The sequence below is a fragment of the Drosophila subpulchrella genome, chromosome 2L (assembly GCF_014743375.2).
Source record: "Drosophila subpulchrella strain 33 F10 #4 breed RU33 chromosome 2L, RU_Dsub_v1.1 Primary Assembly, whole genome shotgun sequence".
Classification (NCBI taxonomy): Eukaryota; Metazoa; Arthropoda; class Insecta; order Diptera; family Drosophilidae; genus Drosophila; species Drosophila subpulchrella.
The window spans coordinates 15,261,689-15,281,171 of record NC_050610.1 but is presented as its reverse complement, the minus strand read 5'-3'; the positions used below and the strand labels follow the sequence as shown (position 1 = coordinate 15,281,171).

Sequence of the window (19,483 nt, the reverse complement as noted above, 5' to 3'; positions counted from 1 at the left end):
TTCAACCAGCCCCACCGAGCCCCAAGACCCCGCAAAAAACCAACTTAACTTAACTCAACTCAACTCTACTCCTGACTTGACTTGTCTTGACTTGGCTCGCCTTTCCGAGATGCCACACATGCTAAACTATCTGCCCTGCCCCGCCCTGCCCTGCCCTGCCCTTGCCCCCCTGCCACGCCCCTTGTTTGTTCGCGCTCGTGTGCGACTTGTCGAGAAGAAGAAGAAGCGGTAAAGGGGGCGGTGGGCCTGGGGGGGGCGTGGCGGTGGATCGTTGTACGTCGTCAACGTTGACTGCTAATAGACGCTCACGCTCACGACTTTATGCCACACATCACTCAAGCGAATGTGGTTGCAAGACGGGTATGGGGGGCAATGGGGCACTGTTGCTGATGTTGCATATAATTAATTTATTATGTTGTTGCCGCTTGCAGCCTTTGGCCATATTGTGCGACGCTGCCATCATCGTCTTGAGAGCCCGCCACCCCGCAATCCTTGATTCCATATTCCATATTCCTGGCTGGGCTGCCTTATGACGCATTTATGTGGCTGCATTTATAATGTTTGCCCTGGCAGGCCAAGTTCCCTGCTCGTCATGTTATTAGTTGTGCATTTGAAGTTGCAGCAGGAAATTGACTCAACTTGCAGCTATATCAAGCCCCATTCGGAAGACGGGCTGGATTTCGGTTCCCAAGATGTAAATGGGCAATTTGTACGCATTAGAGAAGTGCAAACTCAGGTGGAGGAGCATATGTCATGTGCAGGTGACAATGCTGAAATTATTGACTACAGTGAACACCATAGATGTGAGCCTCAGATAAAAAATATATAGATTTTTTGTTGGCCCACTGAATTATTAAACTAGAAAAACAAAATATTCCGATTTTAGAATTTTGTATAACTTTTCCGAAGATCACAAATTTTTAAGATATACAGGTAATACTTTCTAGATAAGAAAAATTAAAATTGCTTAAAATTAAATTTAGTTAATTTTTTTTATATTTAAGGTACTATAGTATAGTTCTTAAAATGTTTTGTAGATATAACATCACCCATTTCACAATTTTTCTGAGAATTTTAATATGATTAACAATCAAAGGGCTCAAAAATATTTAATGTTCCATTATTGGGATCATTCTTTACTTTACTAGAATATTTTCCATCATTTGTAAGTATCAAGGATGGCTTACGATTCATTACAATGTTGTAGTGCAATAAATTACAAAGACAAAATAGTAAAAATGTTTTTTCAGCGTAACCTGACTTTATTTTTCATTACTATGCTAATTCCTCTTTTTCGTAGCTGTCAAGCCATCTTATTAATGATTATAAACTGAAAGCAGCCGCTAAACTCTTTGATTTCACCTTTCAGTTCAGACATTTCATTGATTTCCATTGAAACGAAATCTAGCGAGTGGCGTTTAACCGACACGAGAGCAAAGGTCACACATTATTAGCGTTGATTTGTGCACTTTGTAAGGAGCACTCCCCCTCTATTCACCCAATGCCAGAGGCAAGCTGTCAACGCCTTTTGGTGCCAGCAAGTTGCAACTGCAGTTTCAATCAATCAAACGCGAGGCGAAACGGATGTGGACATGCCACTTCACACACGCCACGAAAGCGAACGAGGTTGGGGTTGTGTTGGCCAAAGGTGTCAACAAAGGTGTGCCACAGCAACAACAAAAGCAACAGAAACAGCAACAACAACAACAAGAATATCAACTGTTTGTGCAACTCCAAGTGGGGAATAAACGAACGGATATGTGGCAAAGTTTCCTGAATGGCATTCTGCTGGTGAAAGGCAATTTAATTGAGGGACTTCTCGCTGCCCGACGTTGCCTGCTCTGTTTTCATTTCGTTATTAAGCTCAAAATTGGTCCACCGGTTGGCGGACGAGGCAAAAATGTTTGCACACCCAATTTATCATTTCATTTACAGCGCGCAACGCACAAAAATGCAACCGCATTTGGCCAACATTAATCATACGACATGTTGACAGCTGTCAGCGCGTTCGTTCGTTGATTTTGTTGCCACTACGATGTTGCGATGTTGCTGTGGCCTCAGCTTGGAAATACTGCAAATTGTTGAGCTCAGTGGCCAATAAACATTTTAATCCACTAAGGGAACGAGATATTGCGTCGACCGAGTAAATGGATGGGTTCAAAGGGAAAGCCAGCAAAATGAATTGAGTCTTTTAAAACGTTCATTATCATTAACTCATTACGCACTGGGTAAAATATTAAAGATAATAATAATATAGTTGGTAGTGTTGGCCTTCTCTTAGACTTATTGGGGATTAAAATGATCTCATATGAAAAACAAGATTTTTAAATTTAAATTTCAATTTCATCTAAAATCACTTATCAGGGGGACATCGTTCCCATTTTTGGGGACTATTAAAACTAAATTAATTATTCTGAATAAAAAATATTAGATTTATCCTGAGAAAATATTTATACATCATTTTTGGAAATCAAAGATTATATTATTATAAATATTTTACCATTTACCATATTATTATTATACTTCTATACAATAAGGTAATTTCGCTAGATAAGTCTGATTGAAAAGGAAGAATAACTATAATTTTAAGGTGTTCTCTGCAAAGTATATGGAACTTATAAATTTCCACGCTATTCCCATTATATTTGAACATAACCTTAGAGCTCTTTCATTCCTGGCACATTGGGATGGTAATAAATCTTACTGGCACACTACGCCAAATGAACAATGAAGAATAATGAGGCCAGTGCCAAAAAGAAAAGAAATTCTGACTTGTCCACAGGAACCAGGCTGGATGAAGGAGAGATTGAGCGAGTGGGAAAGTACATAATAAGCTCATTAATCATGGGACATACAAAACCGGAAGGGAAGTGCGACTGCCGAGAGCAATCATCATCCACATGAAGTGACTACTATGTCACTCAGTTCTCAGCTCCAATCGTGCGAAATGTGGGCGCATTATGTTTCTGGGGGCGTGTCGTATCTTGCAACAGTTTGATCATTAATTAGCCGGCATTTAATGTTAGATGGCCCCTGTGTGCAACATCATTAATCTCGCTTGAGAGCGAACAAATTGAAGCCCCTGGATGCCAGACTTGCCCGTCTTGGCCTGGAACAAATCTAATATACTTTTTTTTCCGGCATTTCCGTCTGGGGCATTTGTTATTTTGAATTGTTGTAGAATTTTTCACAATTTTCACATTTTTCAACATCCGCCATGGCGGGCCAACAATAGCTGAAGAGCGAGAACCAAACATCATCATCATCAGAAGTTGGGGCAGCAGCGTCATGGTCTTCATCTCATTGTCGGTTCCGTAATTCGAATCATTTATAACTGAAGAATGTAAATAGCTATGTATAAGGCACTTTAAGTACCCTGTTTTGATAATTACAATAATATTAATACATTTTTATTATATAAGCAAACAAGGACGACTTATAATCGTGTCAAACAAAATGTTGTAAGTCTTCTAATAATACTAAAGTATTGCGAGTATAATTTTAAAGAATTGATAATATATATGTATTTTACTTAAAATTTCAAATAATCCTTCTTTATAGGGTATACTCTCACTTCGACCCTAAATATTCAGTTAAGTGAATGGTGGGTCGGTCATTGGTCTGGTCCTCTGATGGCTACCGTCGTAATCTCGGATCCGAGACAGACGCCCGTCCATCTGTCCACCTTCCGTCCGTCTGCAATGTCCACCCAGATTTTTTGATTGATGGCGCGAGTGGCGCACGTTGCAGTTGCTCTTAAAATTTTTATAAATTATAATTTTTCCATCGACTGGCAAACATATTTTTCATGTCATGTCATTCCCCCGTCGGTCCTGCTCGCCGATTGATTGATGAAAATGCGAGGCGTGTACGAAATAAAGGAAAGAAATATAATAATAATGATATATCTATGCAAATTACGGCACACAAATTATTAGTTTCGTGTTCTGCGAGGATGACGACGTTCGGTTCTCGAGTCAGGCGACGGAATTTCATATTAATTTGCCAGCCATTAATCATTCGCTGAGGGGGTGTCGCCGTTTTTGCTTGATGTTGCTCTTGGTTCGGTGTCAAAGGTGGCAATTCTTTGCTTAAATTTAAGTGAATTCATGGTGCCTAATTTCCATAATTGAAACAATGGAGGTAATTTGTTAAAAAAAATCTGATAAACTAAACAAATCTTGATACCACATTTATTTTATTAATTAATAAAAGGAAGTCCCGAATGATTAAGTAACTTCTTTTTTTGGTAGAATGTAAAATGACAATAGTTATGATTACCAAATATTTTCAATACTTTGCAGCATTTTAAGTCAATTGTTTGCTTTTGTATTTCGCCGAGTCAATCTGCGTGAATTTCCACAACTTCATTTTGTGGCCCTCATTGTCCCGGCCAGAAAATGGAATTTCTGCCGACAAACTGCGGCCTGGCCATCCCCGATATAGTTGGAAAACCAAAACAGAGCTTTGCTGCACTTCATCCCAGCCATATTCTCGACTCGACTCTGTTTGAATCTGACTCTGCGGCCAAAGGGCAATAAAAACTATTTACAGTTCAATTTGCTATAATATTTGCAGCTGAAAGCCGCAAACGACAAATATGCACCACCGAAGCAAACCAAAGCGAACCAAACCCAACCAAACCAAACCAAAACGACAACCACAGACAGAGCGACCTTTCCCCGCATCATTTTCCCACTAGGAAAAGCCTTCGCTTGCGAGATACGCAAATAGCTTAAACTTTTTATGCACAGTAGTCACGGATGATGAGGGTATATTGAGTTCAATCAGAGTTCTTATTCTAGAAATTTAGAAAACCCAGGGGTAATTTAAAAGAATATAAATTCTAAAATATGTAATAAATATCTTTTTGATATACTTAGATATTGTATCCTTTTTTTTTATTCTGAAAATATTTATCATAATAATGGTCAGAAAATTTTCTTCTTAATATTTACCAATAGATGTAGGATTATATGAGATATTATTTTTTAAAATACAATTTTTAATGTTCTTGACTGATTTCAATTTTTTTTTTCATTTAACAAAATTTTATTTGAACTTTTATCCATTTATGGATGTATCCGACAATTATTTAGAAAGTTTTAAGATATCTGCGCATGCAATCTTTACTTTTTAATGCAGTTTTAGCCTATGCGTATCTAAAAATTAAGATCTTTACCATTCCGGAAAGGTGTTTAAAATAATTATACAGATTTATGGGATAATTATATTTGTCACTTCTTTTCACTTTCTTTAGTTTGTGTTCATGTTATAAGATCTAGAAATAGGTGCGTTTTAAGGTTGGTTTTATTACGGGTAGAAATATTTCATAATAGAGGGTACCTTAGCATCCAAACTCCCTTGAAAAGGATTCCAAAATGTTTAGCATGCGATGGCGCATTCAAAGTGGAATCAAAGTTTATGCACACGAGGACACTCGGACGGGCAGGGAATGTTCGTTTGCGTATCTGAAAATCTACAGACAATAATCCAGTGTAGAATAGTGCGGGAGCACTGTAAGGGTTAGGTTGCGTTTGTGTTGCCATTCCGGCCACTCGACACTTTCCATGGCAAAAGTTATGCAACCAATTTACATACAAAAACAACTCAATAAACGTGCGAAATGCTAACGATTTGTAAAAGTTGAAGTCCCCATGCCCCCAACTCGCGCACACACATGAGTGTATTACGTCCTGTTATTGGTTTTTGTAGCCATTCCACGAGGGCAGGCCCCAAAGGATGGTGGTCAGGGGGGCCACATTCCCTGCCCTGGCAATTTAGCAAAGTATTTCCTCGTCGTCGCTCTAAAAAGTTGCCCACTTTTTGTTACACCAACATGAGACGTCCCCGTCGTCGTCTCGTAAACTGTGGGCTTATTTTCATGCCCGGAGCCATGAAAACGGAAATTGTGCATGAAAGCTGACTGCTAACCATGCCCCCCCAAGCCCGGCGGAGCACCCACTTACACGAACCTAACTCGATTATTATAATATTCAACTATATAATCCAATGGGAAAGTTTGCTAATAAGCTGCTAGTTGAGTGCCAGTTAACATTGCCAGTTCACCCGGGATTTCAGAAGCACTCAAGGATTGCGGGATGGGAATGAGGTTCGGTTTTATTGTTGTGGATAGGGAATGCAGCTCGAGGGCGAACGTCTCGAGTCAATTTCAATTTTGCCCACTGAAGGATAATTGCAAATGGATGGGAATTGAACGTTTGATTCGCTCTTATTGAGATTATTTGGCTAATCGAATCAGCCAAGTTGATTGAATGACAGGTTAGTTCATGAATGTTATAATCACAGTAGGCCATAGACCAATATTTCATAGAACTCCAACGGAAAATATCATTACTAAAAAATTATCCAGTTGATCAGAACCTTTTTTTCTAGAAAGTCTCTTGCGAAAAATAGGTAAATATATATGGTGAACAAACCAGTAATTCCAAAATAAAATGTTATATTTAGGATATGTCCCGACTGTCTCCTCGAATCATGAAGGAGACACAGCGTCTTCTGACGGATCCCATTCCGGGGATTAGTGCCATCCCGGATGAGAATAATGCCCGTTACTTCCACGTTCTCATCTCTGGGCCCCATGACTCGCCCTTCGAAGGTGGAATTTTCAAGCTGGAGCTGTTTCTACCGGGCGATTATCCCATGAAGGCGCCGATGGTTCGGTTCCTGACGAAAATCTATCATCCCAATATCGATAGATTGGGTCGAATCTGCTTGGACGTGCTAAAGGACAAATGGAGTCCGGCCCTTCAGATTCGCACCATTCTCCTTTCGATCCAGGCCCTGCTAAGTGCCCCCAATCCGGACGATCCACTGGTCAACGATGTGGCAGACTTATGGAAGGTCAATCAGAAGAGGGCCATTCAGATTGCCCGGGAGTGGACCTTGAGATATGCCGTGAAAAACTGATTTCCCTTGGGAAAAACAAAAAAATGTACAAATAATTCTGTATTTTTTGGATCACAAAGAAGGAATTAAATTGTGGAAAACCATTGCCCTTTCTGTACATAATCATTTATTATTATTTTAAGCTTTGGAAGGCGGTACTTAGTTATTTGTGTCTGAGAGTAATTGTCGCCCCCACGGCGGCTTGTCTAATTGCAACTAATCACACACAGATAGCCACAAGTGGCGCAGCAACAAATAAGGCGACTTTCACTAAACGCGAGCGATGTGGCATGAAAAATGACTCCGGTCCAGTGTGCGCCATACAAAGGCGACTGCTAACGGTATTTAATGACACATGAAGTCGTCAATCACTCAGTAAATCTCGACATGTCGCCGTACCCAAAGTCTCTTTACCGGCTTCCCCCGCAACTCGAGAACCCAACAAAAAAAAAAAAAACAAAATAAAACCCCAGCGATGCCAAGCGAGTCAAAAGCGAAACGAAAAACGCTCCCGGTAGCAACACAATTTGACAGCCGCCTGACAGTTTAAATTAATTGATTTATATGGGGTGCCTGGAACGGAAAGTGGACACTGCTCGGAGGTTAGGGAGTGGCGCTTTCGCTTAATCGCCCCCAAACAAAGGAATATGAAAGGCGCCTCTACCGACTAACAGATGCTCACTGCTCGGAAGACAACATAAGAACCCATATACCTACAACTTTTAATATCATAAAAATTATAAATCAAGTTTAGGTACAGATTTATAATCATCCATCTTGAAGAGAACCAGAATTTTTCTAAGTGGTTCAGTTCTGTTAAGATAAGATCGCCTTAGATCATCCCACAAATCGTATATACCTCTTATCTCTTCCATATACGGTATTTAAATATACTGATATGGACTTTCAATTAACTGAATGGCATCGTATTTTTCGATCACCCTGGCAGCTAGCTAGACCCGCATTTGAGGCATTACCCTGGGGTTATATCTGTGTTTACGGTCGTGTCAAATGTGGCCCAAGTACTTGCCACTTCCCAGCCAAACCCGTCGAGACACCTGCCACACTCTGTATGCTCAATCTATCAGCGGAGCTACGATCTCGCTGTGTCCGATTTATAGACAGTGTAATAACATTATCGATTCGGTTAATTATATGATAAATAGTGTGCACCCTGGCGGGGAATTCGACGATTATCTCGAGGGTTGCTCAAGTGTCTGGCGCATAAATCAAGAGAGCTGTCACGCGAATTGACCCGGCCATGGACGCAGTCGCGCCACTTGACTGATGATGTCTTGGCCCCGATGCGATCCATCGGCCATCGATCTGGCGGGGGATCTTTCGGTTAGCATTTCACTTTCCGACTTTTGTCGCCGCCACTTACAGATGCGTCAAAACTAACAAGATCGATGGCATGGACACGCCGCAGGGCGTCGATCGCTGATCACCGATCAAGTGATCATTGATGTCTACGTCGGAGTATCGGTATCTCAGGGGTAAACTCGTGGCGTCTTTGAATTCGAGTCTTTATAGTGTCGCGACGGCGCTTGATGGATGCCTTGATGAGCTATGACCAAAAGAAAAGAAAGCTGGTACAAATTATACGGGGTTCTTATATAAAGAAGTCGATTTGTAAGGGGAAATATTTTTAAGGTCTGTAAAAAATGATTCAGAATACTAACATCGGAAGACAGGAACTACAACTAAAGAACTTCATAAGTACATATCCAACGTAAGGTATATACTAAATAAATAAATAAATAAAATATCTTTTATTTCTTTAACTGAATTTATTTTGAAGAACTAAATCTTTTTAACACCCCATTTAACTGAAATCACCGTCGGTTTTAGTAATAATCTACATTTTTATCCAGCTTACGGAGACCGTATTCATTTCTAAAATAATCTTTACTCGAAATCACAATAGAACATTATTGATTTGCTCAGAGTGCAAACAAAACAAATCCCAATTCATTTGAGTTTTATTGACGCTCGGATTTATTCGTCTAGCTAAGGACTCGCACCTTCCCTTCACTTATCGCAGCATCCACTTCTGTTACAACTTCATTTGAGCAAATCTCTATAATCCCATCTGATTCCGATGGCACAAAACAAACTTTGCCGGTCCCTCAGATGGCAAATAACTCTTTTTCGCAGCCGGGGCGAACACAGTCCTTGGTCCGTCGTCGTCTCGTCCCCGTTAATCCCGCTCGTAAGCATTTTGTCACATTTCAAAATCATTTATCAAGAGCTTTCACAACAGCAACCCTCACGCCCCGTACCGATCCGATCCGCATCCGTATCTGAATATGAACCCCATTCACATCGCATCTCTGTCACTGCACTGACAGTTGTGCACATTAATTTTTCAACACAGACTTTGGGAAATTTGTTCGGGGCCACAAATTTCTCGATGCGATGCTCAATGGGAGACGACGAATAAAATACAAAATAAACATCTCTCTTTGTGTATTTGTATCTCTGCTGCTCTGCGTTTGCATCTTTCGGTTTGCAGTTTTCGGTTTGTGTGTGTGTGTGTGTGTGCGCCGGGGCTAAAGTAATTTTTCATATCATAAATTTTCAAGTCAGTTAATCCCACACGCGGCGTTCGTTGTCGGCTTCTTGCACTCTCTCCACTCCGGTTTTATTTATGCCTTCCGCCAGATTCAGATTCTCCATCTCCGCCTGATGGCAGCTGTGACACTTTGACATTTCAGTGATAATTCATACTTTTGCATGTCATACTTAATTACGGCAACAGACTGTGTGGGTCTTTTATCATATTTAATTTCGGTCTCTTGCATTTCTTCTGTCAGGCACATCATTATTGCTCTCTTAGGCCGCCGCCTCCTAGGCATCATCGTCGGTTTTGGGAACTGGTAAGACACTCCAAACTCCGAAGACCCCCAATCCCCAATCCTCAGACCCGGCTCAGTTCACTAATTACTCGACAGACATTTCCCAATCGTCTTCAAACTTAATTTATCACCTCGACTCGCTTGGCTTCGCCACGGATGATTAATACATTTCTTCTTTCCTCTGGCACACAAAATGACATAGAATACGTTTTGAAAAAGGGTTTTGGTTTTCGGCTCGGTTTTTCATATGCCAAATACATCAATCATCGGTCCCAGGGGAGATGGCCCAGAGCGAAAATCAAATTTCTAGAAAAATCAGCTTAGTGATACTGAAATTAGTGACATGTCAACAGGCGAGGCAGGGGAGCTTGAGGATTTGAGCCCAAAACCACAGAGAGCATTAGCAATTTCATAGGATTTGTATCCCCTATTTTAATAAGGTATACTAAAAAATTTTATTTGAATCAAAAAATGCAAAACATTATATTTTAACAGCTAAATATATCTTGATTAATTTTTGTTTTTCAATATTAATAAGTCTTAGCAAAAAAATGCTTTGTTGGAAAATTTATTTGTTTGATCACTTGTTAAAAAGTTTAATGATTCAGAGAATTCGAAATTCGATTTTTAAATTTATTTTGAATTATTTATTCAATTATCGGTTATTGGTTTTAGTAACTCGTTAAAAAATATAATGCTTCATTAGAAGGCAATGTCTTTCTATTATCAAAAATCCATTAATATAAGAAATCCTAAAGGGGTAATATTTACCCAAAACTACCATAAATACCTAATATCTTTTAAAACTTTCTGAGATTACTAGCGAGAATTGACATATATTATTGTATATTCCCTAGCATATTTTTAAGTATCCTTTAGGATCCTTAAGAGAGGGTATTTTGACTTCGCACAACCCACCAGGGATTCCGTCCCCACTCGGTGTGGCTGCCATCTCGCTGAGTGATGTGCGGCCATCAATCTAAACTCATCATTTTGAAGGCGCGCTGTCAGCCATAATGACCGAGGCCAGGGCAAAAAACTATATAGAAAAATGTCTGACGAGTCCCACACGATGGTCGGGGGGCTTTCAAAGTGGGGAGTACGGAGTAAGGGAAGAGGCTAACTGCGATGGGTCACACAATTCCGCACACAGAGTCGTCAATCATAATTTATAAATTGCTATGCCAACTGATGTGTTTGCGGGGGTGTGAGGATGGAAATCCACAATCCACATCTAGTCGAGTTGTTTTCCTCGCCTTTGTACTCGACTGTGTTTTCTTGCGCTTGTGCCATATCCAACTAATTATTCAACGTCTCATTAAACAAATAAATGTGTCAGAGAAACATTTGTTTCCCATACATCACGGGCCAAAGCGAAGGCCGCCAAATCACGTCATGTGAAAATGACAAATCAAATGAGATTAACACTTAATTTCATTCTGAAAGACGAAAACAGAAATAGAGTGAAATATTTCACCGCTCAGTGCGCATTCTTCGCGCGGAGGCAGTGCCTCCAACGAAGCGTTCTTGATAGATGCGAGTTCTGCGCATATTTCAGGGGAAATCACCTGACAGCCCGCCATATGGGCCGTGAAATTAAAAACCATAATTAAAATGTTCCCCGAAGACAGTGGGGTCTGTTGCCAATGATTCACGCGTTGAAAGGCATTCCGCTGGGGATTAAGATGCCGATCCCTGTAGCATATGCGAAAAATATAAGAAAATCAGGAAAGTCAGCGCTTTGTGTAACAGTTCTTGAGATTTTCATAAAAAATCCTGGTTTAATCAGAGAATGATTTTAATATTGATCAGTAAAGGTTCAGCACATAGTATGCAAATGGCATTTGATTGATACACGAGCATTTTCAAACTGTCAATCTGATTTCTTTTAGCTCTCTTCAATCTCTGTCTTGATGCCATTGTGTCGACGGCTATTGGACATTTAAAGGCTCTGCAGCTCGGTTTTCTTGTCACCTCCCATTGGCCTTATCACATGCCACATGCCCAGTGCCAGACTGCAGAAACAGTTGATGCTCGTCGTGCAATTTATTGAGCACATCCATCAATGTGGCAATTCCATTTGAGTACTCCCCCTGTTGTTGTGATTCTCCGCAAATAATTGCACATTGCACATGCCTGTCAATGGGTGTGGTCAGAGCCAGTGGAAGACTCGCCGGCAATCGTCACTCTAAAGATGGGCAAAACAAAAACAGGTCAATCATCGATCATGGTCATCACCATCATCAGCAAACCATGCCGACGAGCCACATCCTCGTCGCCTCATTATTGATGAGCCCGGAGCACACACACTGAACAGTGATGCTAAGTAAATGTTTTAAAATCGGGATGGTAAAAATAATCTATTATAAAATATATAAAAAATATATTTTTAAAATCATTTTATAACCTTTGAATTTGTGGATATCCCAGATTGAACATACACGGAGGTAAATATTCAAGTACATTGTTCTTAATCTGAGAACATTCGTTCTTAAAAATCGCGTAAGTACATTTTGGCATCAATGTTCTTAATAATTTAACGAAATGGTGAAAAGAGAAAAACTAAGTTGAGTTTACTTAACAACTTTTTGATAAGTATACACTTCTGACTGGAGTATTAGTTTATTTGTTGAGATATCTGTACACTGTAAATACCGCCAATTCAACATGATTCGAGCAAAATGAAAATATTTTCAACCTCAAAAATATCGATCCATTTGTAAGAATATGTTTACCTTAGATAAGAACATCAGAACTTTCTCTGTGTAAAATCAAAATAAGGTTAAGGTTAAGATCAAATAAGATTCTATGCACAGCAAGCTTAAAAATAATTCAATACCATTAAAAAAGGACAAATCCCACCGAAATGCCATCACTGACTCGCAGCGGCAAAGACAGGGTCCGTCATCGTCATCGCCGGTCCTTCCCATCCATACCAGATAATATCTTTTTGCAACAAATTTTTGACAGCTCCGATGCGGCCTGGTTCGGTCCGGTCTTGGCCCGTATTGGCCATATTGGCCTGGAAACTCAGGCAGGTCGGTCGGCTGGTCGGCTGGTCGGCTGGTCGATTCGTCGGCATTGTTGAGACCCCTCGGAGTGCTGTTGGGCCTGTCACATTTATCACAAATTCAATGAATAATAATTTTTGCACGCTGTGTGATGTGACGTGCTAATGTTATCTGATTGGAATCGCCGATGAAGCAACAGGAGAGCACACCAGATGGGCCAGGAAATGGGGAGCCGGGGGCGAAGTACTGTAGCTGGAGCTTTTAAATATTAATTATGGTCCCTTTTTTCTCGAGCGGCTTTCGACTGCCATTTTGTATTATAAATTGCATTCCCGATAAGCGGCGAATTATTGATCGATGCTGGGGGGCATAAAGGAACCGAAGAGGGTTATCTCACACGAGAAAGAGAGAGCGATCATAATTTAAGGCGACGATCTGACAATTCCGGTTTTGATTGATGAGAGCAGCAAGCATTGTAAATCACTGGGCTTACTCGCCGCTTATCTATAGCTATATCCACAATATAAACATGGTCGAATAGGATTTATAGATACTCTATAGTTAAGTGCAGTCGCTCACTCTCGACGACGGCGCCTACTGGAATTACACTTTGGCAGCTTTATGGTCCCTCATCGATCACTCGGTGAACGGAATGCGGCAATCTAACATCAACATTGCCTCAGATAAGAGAACGGATGAGGGTAAACCTGCACATAATTCCAGTGCAAACAAGGCAATTGTTGAGTTATTTGATCAAGATAGAATCTAAAAGCAAATATGTATTTGTTGTTGTTCCATACAATATATATGGCTCTAAAAAATTATTTTACAACTAAGCATGGTTTTCTTTTTAAATAAGTTTCCAAGTCTTAGAAACTAATATTTCTAGAAATACAGGCTTGTCCTATAATGATTTTGGTTTCGGAACATGTTTTTAACGTATATGTCACTCAGAAATTGTGGTCCAAGAACATTTATTTTATATACCACCAGATCTACAAATTGTTCTCTAAATGACTCATGACCTCGTCGAGTTCATAAAAGTGTTGCTTGATCAATTGATTTTAGCGATCGGTGCCATCAATCACACACGGACTCACGCCCCGAAAACTCTCGAAGTGATCTCCCCTGAGGAGCGGAGACTGTTCTCATTGGATCCGACAAGCAGTGTCAGGGAATAACCCCGCTGGCTAATCAATTACAAAGAGATGCCAACATGTCAGGCCCCAGACAGCCAACAAACAGCCCGGCGAACAACAGTCAAGGCGAATGGCATCAGCATTCAGGCAGGGAAATTCGGAAAAGAAAATCGAGCGCCAAATTACTTTCAACACGGTGCAGTGAATCGTAAATCAAATGAGTGTTGGGGAATTCGCAAACAATTCCAAGAATGTTGTGTGTACAAAAGACCGTTGACAGTTCTTAATTGCAAAGGATTTTCTCATTTCAACTCGTTTCATTTCGTCTCGCTGCTTTTCATTTTGGCAAACAAAGTGCTCTTCAACATTTCACCAATTTATTTTTATTTTAGTACCTCGAACTAGTGGAATTTTTAAGGGTACGCATGGATAATGTAGATTTATTTCTAGCTATTTTTTTACGTGTTTTATATCATTGATAATGGTTTGAGGATACATTTAATATATAAAAACGATAAAAACGATTTTAAATTTAATAATTCGGTGATAAATTAAAGAAAACAATGGAAACTAGGGTATTTAATTTTAGGATATTAATGAAAATTGTTTAACTCTGATTTTTCGCGGTGTGGTTTAAGGTATATTTCCGTCTAGGATAAACCAACTTGTGGAGCCAAAAAGACAAACATTTTCCAATTTGCTTCAGAGGCAGCGGTGAACATATCGCACGACTGCACCGCGTCCGACTTGATTTGCATGTGACGTACGATAACTGTCAATATTTTTTGGCTCCGGCTCAAGAGCCAGCTCCACTGACAGCTGTCAACGCTCCTCGCCTGTCACCGCGCTTGAGACGGAAACAAATTTGTAAAGTACTCTGGCAGCAGCAATTTTCCTTTCTCATGTTGCGCTGCCTGGCCGACATGGGGGGAAAATTGAAATAAATGTTTTCGGCGGATTTCGCTCACCCGTAAGCAAAAAAAAAAACAACACCAGCAGAATAAAATCCACCGAAAACGACGCAAATTTATTAAAAACTTTGCCGCAAGCTGGGCAGACAGGAAGCTACGGCAACAAAGAGAATCCACTGAGACCCAAAGAAATATGATAGGGGCTTTGGCCGACTGCGTACGTGGAGCGACTCGCATGTGTCGGCGCCTGTCAAAGTGTCGACATGCGCAAATAACGCTAAAGGATTTGTCACTGCCAGCGGCACACACACCACACACACACACCGCACACCCATCGACACACACACCATCCGCCAAAAGTAAAATCTGTCACGGCGGAAGCAATGTGAAAAGTGAAAAACAAACTTCAAACTGTTGATAACTTTTGCTTTTAATATGCATTTTAACCAAGCGCCTTGGTTGCCAGCAAGAAGTGGCTCTAGAGACCGTTATAACTCTGAGAAAAAGAAATTCAAAACAATTTTTTGGGTTTTATAAACAAATATAAACAGGTTATTAAGCTTTAATGAGGTATTTTTCATGCCCTAGCTTGCTTTATAAGCATATTATTTCCCATATAAAATTTTAATATCTGCCTGAAGTTATATTATAATAAAACACAACCACGTTAATGGAGAAACCCAACTTCTTTAGTGAACATTTTTTTGGAAATTATGTTTTTAAGATTATTGACTGATGAACGAAGGTTTAATTATCCAGTAAATGCATTCTGGAACTACCTGAGTGTATTTTCTTTAAGAAACAATGTTGTAATAAACTCAATCCACTCGATTACGGGGCTAACGAGCTAAGTACTCACCGGCTGATAAACACTATCTTCAATTTCTTGCCGGCTCATCCGCTTTCCCACAACCCAAAGACGAATCCGGATAAATTACAGCGTAGTGTGGAGAGTGAAATGAGGAGTTTTTCCGCAGCTGTTGCTGTTTGGCATTGTTTTAAGTGGAAATGCCTGTCAGCGTGACTGTTTGACAGATTGTCTGGCCCGTAACTGATGGCTTACGTAGAGGTGTGAGTACGGGAATCTGTGTATCTGAGTATCTCAGTTGGGGAGTCAGTTGCGGAGTGATTAAATGCGGCGCTTCTGTTGTGCAGCTCATGACTCAGAAAAAGCAGCGACACGCAAAACCGTTTACACTTATCAATCTTATCGATAAGTGTAATGACATTTAACACGCCGCACATCCCATTTCCCCATACCCCCATTCCCCTGATGAAATCGGTTTTCCAATTGCCGGCATGTTTACCTATTCATCGGCTACTGGAGGCCCACAGTCACTATCTACCCGATTCTGTAACATTCGGGGTCGTTTATATGGTTGCTGCCATTGTAATTTATGCGCTCGCTCGTTCATTTGACATGTCAAAAGTTGTGTCACTTGATTGATGACTGCTGTCAACACATACTCTCTAATTTTTTTGTTTTCGGTTTTGCTTCGCCCCGTACAATATTTACTGAATGCGGTTAGGCTGCAGTAACAAGAAGGGGTTCGGTATTCGGTAGAGTTCTAATTTTTGTTTGTATATCTCACTTTTGCCGCTCCCTCGCAAACCCCGTGTTATCGATGCTCGCCTTTCGTGTTGAGGTTTCTCCCTACCGCAATGTGAACATATTGCATATTTTGTTTGGACCGACAGGAGATTGATGAGCTCTGCCTGATGCCTGTCACATGCTCGAATCGATGGGTTTTGTGCAAGGCCTGCCGGTTTCAGCACTGGAAACATTTTATTTTGATTGATTTCCGTTTTAAGATACAAAAATCAAAACGATTTTTGGGACACTCCTCGAAATAGGATTTTTTTTCCTAAGTAGATCTCAAGAAGCAGTGGTTTTCCAAAACGATCGTCATCTTATACACTCATAGAAATTTTACTGTAAAATCGCCCTAAAAACAAGGAAAATCGACCTAAAACGGGGGTCAATGGCGACTGGGTAACAAAATAAGGGCAACATTTTCTAAAAATAGGCATGTATTGGTCTTACATTTAGGGCGATTTTTCTTAGATCTAGGGTTATTTTCTTAAGTCTAGGACGATTTTTCTTTTTTCAAAGGTAAATACCCTTAACATATGAAAAAATATTTTAAGTATCAAAGGCGGTATTTCTTGAAATTATGGTGAAGCGCCCTAAAAACAAGAGCAAGTGCCCTAAATATTAAAACTAATTTTTATAAAAAAATCGTGTTTGGACATGTTTGTTGGTTCTCGGCAAACATTATCTGCGGTACTTTTTCCAGGATTTTTTTTTAGGATTATTTGACTTAATGTCCTTTTTTCACTATAATTTGAGAGGGTGAGAAAAGGGCAAGGTTATTATTTGGCCGCTCCACGCATGTTGGTAAACTGCTAATTAGAGTCATATGAACTGAAAAGTAGTCATTAAACAGAATCAGGGAAATAACATAAATATAAAACAACTTACTTCTTGAGAAAAATCTTCGTGGTCGCAGCGAGAATCGAACTCCCGACCGCTGGGTTCGCAGTTGAGAGCACTAGCGCTGCACCAAAGACGCATCGCGCTAGGCGACGCGCAAAAAGGGTGCATATCTCAATTTGTTCTTAAAATCAATTCTCAATCTAATTCTAAGAAATATTCTTACTAACGACAACAAATTATGTTTTATTTTACCCAATTAGACTTATTTGTTATTTTGACGTGTTCTAAAATTTGTTTTGCCTCTGCACACAAAATAGTTTAAGAATTCAATTCTTAAAACTTGCACAAAAAAGAAAAATAAATGTTGACTCTTTGTGGGCTCGAACTCACGCCATTTAGATGAGTTTGAAAGTTCAGCGCATTAGACCGTTAGGCTACCGAATTTCAAATTTCAAGGGCGATTTTCTAGTTTTAAGGGCGATTTTGGATGATTTTTTGTTCTACGAAATAAGGCGATTTGCCCCAAATATGAGAAAATTTTAAAAGCATATGCTCGGAAAAATTCACCTTAAATAATAGAAATTTTAGAAAAATTAACCCTAAAACATATTTTCTTTGGCGATTTGTCCTATATTTAGGGCGACTTTTCTTAATGTTAGGGCGATTTTTCTAGTATTTAGAAAAATAATTTTATGAGTGTATGATCTATAAAACTGATGTAGTAGGTTATTCTTCATATATTAATAGGAAATGACGTATCTTCTCTTAAAAATTTAATTTCCTGAACTAAGTTAACAAAGGACTACAATTTTCTTGGCTTTTATTTCTTGTTAAAAATTTTGTAATCACATGGATGGAATTTTCCATCGAGAACAAAAACTGTAAATTCTCCCCATTTCATGTAGTTTCGATCTGATTCTCTGAAAGTCACCTATTTTTCTCAGTGTTTCCGTTGTCCCGCTTCGTTTTTTACATGGTAACAGAAAGGGAAAGAGTCAGAGGAAGACGGAGAGAGTCATCGACGCTTGACAGCAGTGCAAACAAATTGTGGCGACAGAAAGAGCCGGGGTGGGAGGGAAAGTTATTCCATTCTTTCGAACTCGATAGGCAGCGCCCGAGATACGAGGTTTACGAGGCTTACGGTTCGAGTGTCCATGTCTGGGCTCTCTGTCAATTGATTGATGGGTCTGCCAATGCCGCCTGACGTCCAACGAGTCGTCGAAGCTTTCCGAGCTTACTTACAATAACTGGGTGCTCTCAAGGCTAAGCGAAAGTGCAGAGCAAAAGCCTTTCAAAGATCTCAGTGGTCGATGGTGCAGAAAATATGACCCATTGACTTATGGATCGAGATTCATGGCCAGTTGCCAGCTTAATTCGGAAAAAGCCTTAAACGGGCTGAGTGCTCTGAAAAATGTATTCCTTTTGTTTTGTGGCTTTCTTTATTTTTATTAAATGAAAATATAAAGAAACAATATAAACAGACTTTGGCAGTTTTATGGGTACAGTCATTCTCCATACACAGTAATATTAATAAATTCAAAAAAAAAATTTCTATTCAAAGTTAAAATAAAATTGGTAATGCGACCAATAACGTACTTTAAGATTAACTCGAAAAAATCAAACGATTTAGGATCCTGCCAAATCTCAGCAGCCAAATCTTCTCATCTTGATGATTTCATTAAAACTCCACCCCAATTAGCCCCACTCCCAGGCCCAGACGATAAATAATACGTTAGTACAAAAGGAACCACAATTAACCGGCAAATATTGAAGGACACACCCCTGCGGAACACTTTGCCCCCCGTTTGGCCCGCAAGTCCTGAAAGCCCCGCTCTTTCGCACACACTATCTTAACAAAATGGCAATCAATTTCTCGCGCTGTAAATTAACAATCATGGGTGGGTTGGGTAGGGGGGTATTCGGCGGGAAAGGACACAGCACGGCAGCTGCTAACTGCCACGCAGGGGGATTCCCCCTGCGGCAGAACGACCCCTCTCGCAGCTAACCATGGCCCGCAATCAGCGTACATTAATATGCACGAAAACAATAAACAATCCGGGGGACGATGCGAAGGAACCACTCGAATGAGGGGGATTTCCAGGGGCGGAGTGCGTCCAAAAAGGGGGGTGGGGAGAGGGGGTTTTGGGCAGAGGCGTTACAGCGGCAATCATGCAAAAAGCTAGCAAACGCCGCCATTATAGCCATCCCGCTTCAATCC

The 19,483-nt window shown here is 40.2% G+C and overlaps 1 protein-coding gene across 1 annotated transcript; it reads left to right on the top strand.

The window, feature by feature from the left end:
* Positions 1-6,297: 6,297 nt before the first annotated feature.
* On the top strand, positions 6,298-7,027 carry LOC119547313 (ubiquitin-conjugating enzyme E2 N). The gene is made up of 2 exons (XM_037854110.1): positions 6,298-6,417; positions 6,472-7,027. The coding sequence occupies exon 2, from the start codon at positions 6,475-6,477 to the stop codon at positions 6,928-6,930; it is 456 nt and encodes a 151-aa protein (XP_037710038.1). The 5' UTR covers positions 6,298-6,417; positions 6,472-6,474; the 3' UTR covers positions 6,931-7,027.
* Positions 7,028-19,483: the final 12,456 nt, after the last annotated feature.